Genomic DNA, 1,782 nt, shown 5'->3' on the forward strand with positions numbered 1-1,782 from the left:
CCTGCCTTTGGTGCAGGGCGCGTTGAACCACCAGCCCTCGGACAGGCTCGGTGGAGTTGCCACCGTCACGTCTTTTACGGGGCTCAGCGAAGACGCCACTGGCCGGGTTAGTACACCCGGCCACCAAGGAAGTCATCTGCACGGACATGCTGGACGATGCCCGTGTCAAGCACATGGCGCAGCTCAAGATATGCCTTAGATCAGCTGCTCCGTGAAGTGTTTGCCCGCAGCGACAAGCTGCGACAACAAGCGAGAGGATGGTGCGACAAGAATACGCGGGTCAAATTTGCCAAGTTTAGTATGGGTGATTTTGTCCTAGTCGGCACCGTCATTCAACGGCCTACGAAGCTTGCGCTGCAGTGGCGGGGGCCACAACAGGACGCTCGCGTAGTCACGGATCACGTGATGGAGACGCAACAACTGGTTGCGACCTCGATTTGTCCACGCACCATGCGTGTCGATTGAAGATGTACCACGAAGGCGGACGTGAGGTCACAGATAACCTTGTGGATCAGATCACCTTCGGCGATGGCGGTTTCCACGTTGAGCGCCTGGAAGAAGTGCGTGTTGCGGCAGAACGGCCGCTACGAAGTTCTAGTCAAGTGGCTCGGCTTGGATGCCAAGGAATCGTCCTGGGAGCCAGTCGACAACTTGCTTGAAGACATCCCCCGGGTCAAACGATGCCTAATCGTTTGACCCACTGCAAAACCACGGTAACAATCTTGTGGTGGATGACCTAGTTGTGTAGTATTACTATAGACTGTAGTCAGTAGCCACGAAGTTCGTGGCTCCTCAGCCCTCTGAAGCAATACAGTCTTGGATTTGCCTTACGAGAAGGTAACTTTGCGGTCGGAAGCCGTGAAGGACGAACAGTCGCGTCGTGGTCGATGTGTTTGTGTTTGCATCGGCACCGGAGCACCCACGCGCCTTCGGCAACAATGTAGAAGAGCGACCGGCACGGACACTTTGCTGACGTGCACGCGAACGCGTTGAATGTAGCCTTGTCCTTTACGCGTGTATCGGTGCTCAAACTCGGGTGATCCTTGAGGCGGTTGCCACTACGCACAATGTGAGTACCCAAACGCAGCCAGAACGAGGCGGCACCATAGACAACGACTCGCGTCCCGGACTGGAATGCATTCCCGAGTGCACGTGGTGCATGACCATGTCACGACAACCTTTTGAAAGGATTTGCGCATTAGCACATGCTCAGGGAGCAGATACTCCATAGATAGCGGAGTGGCGGGATCTGGAATGCTGGGTGTCTCGTTTGCAAGGCGGAGCACGCAGACAAGAGCGGAGTCGTCATGGTCACGCCCATTCGAATGCGATTCACTTGGCGGAGGCCTTGAAGGGCACTCCTCGACAGACTCTTCGCGCGCCGGTACAGTATTTGTTGGCTGGAGTCCTCGTGGTGAGATGACGTCAAGGAGGCTATGCTTCGATACGCGTTGGCTTGGGCTGTATTGTGGTGGGAGTGAAAGCCACGTCCCGACCTAACATAGGCTGAACCCTGCGGGGGATCGCTGGGCGTCGGCGGTTCTGGAGAACCCACCTTGCTTTGATGTAGAAGAAACCCTAACCTTTAGAATCAACTGAGGACGCTGATTGCTCTGACCAATCAGAAGGCCGATCACACGCTGAGGGTGTGTTGATGGCTCTGACCAATCGGAGGCAGGTCGAGTATTCTTGCCGATCTTAAACATGGTTCCATTGGAGAGAATACTCCCTCTGTCCCATGATACTTGCGTAGATATAATATTGGTGTACAGCTCTTTGATA

The 1,782-nt window shown here is 54.9% G+C and overlaps 1 protein-coding gene across 1 annotated transcript; it reads right to left on the reverse strand.

The window, feature by feature from the left end:
* Nucleotides 1–594: 594 nt before the first annotated feature.
* H310_03211 (hypothetical protein) lies at nucleotides 595–1,229 on the reverse strand (the record flags this gene model as incomplete). The annotated part of the gene is made up of 3 exons (XM_008867001.1): nucleotides 595–684; nucleotides 872–1,058; nucleotides 1,165–1,229. The coding sequence occupies 3 exons, from the start codon at nucleotides 1,227–1,229 to the stop codon at nucleotides 595–597; spliced, it is 342 nt and encodes a 113-aa protein (XP_008865223.1).
* Nucleotides 1,230–1,782: the final 553 nt, after the last annotated feature.

Source organism: Aphanomyces invadans (genome assembly GCF_000520115.1).
Source record: "Aphanomyces invadans strain NJM9701 unplaced genomic scaffold supercont1.5, whole genome shotgun sequence".
In the NCBI taxonomy this organism is placed as follows: Eukaryota; Oomycota; class Saprolegniomycetes; order Saprolegniales; family Verrucalvaceae; genus Aphanomyces; species Aphanomyces invadans.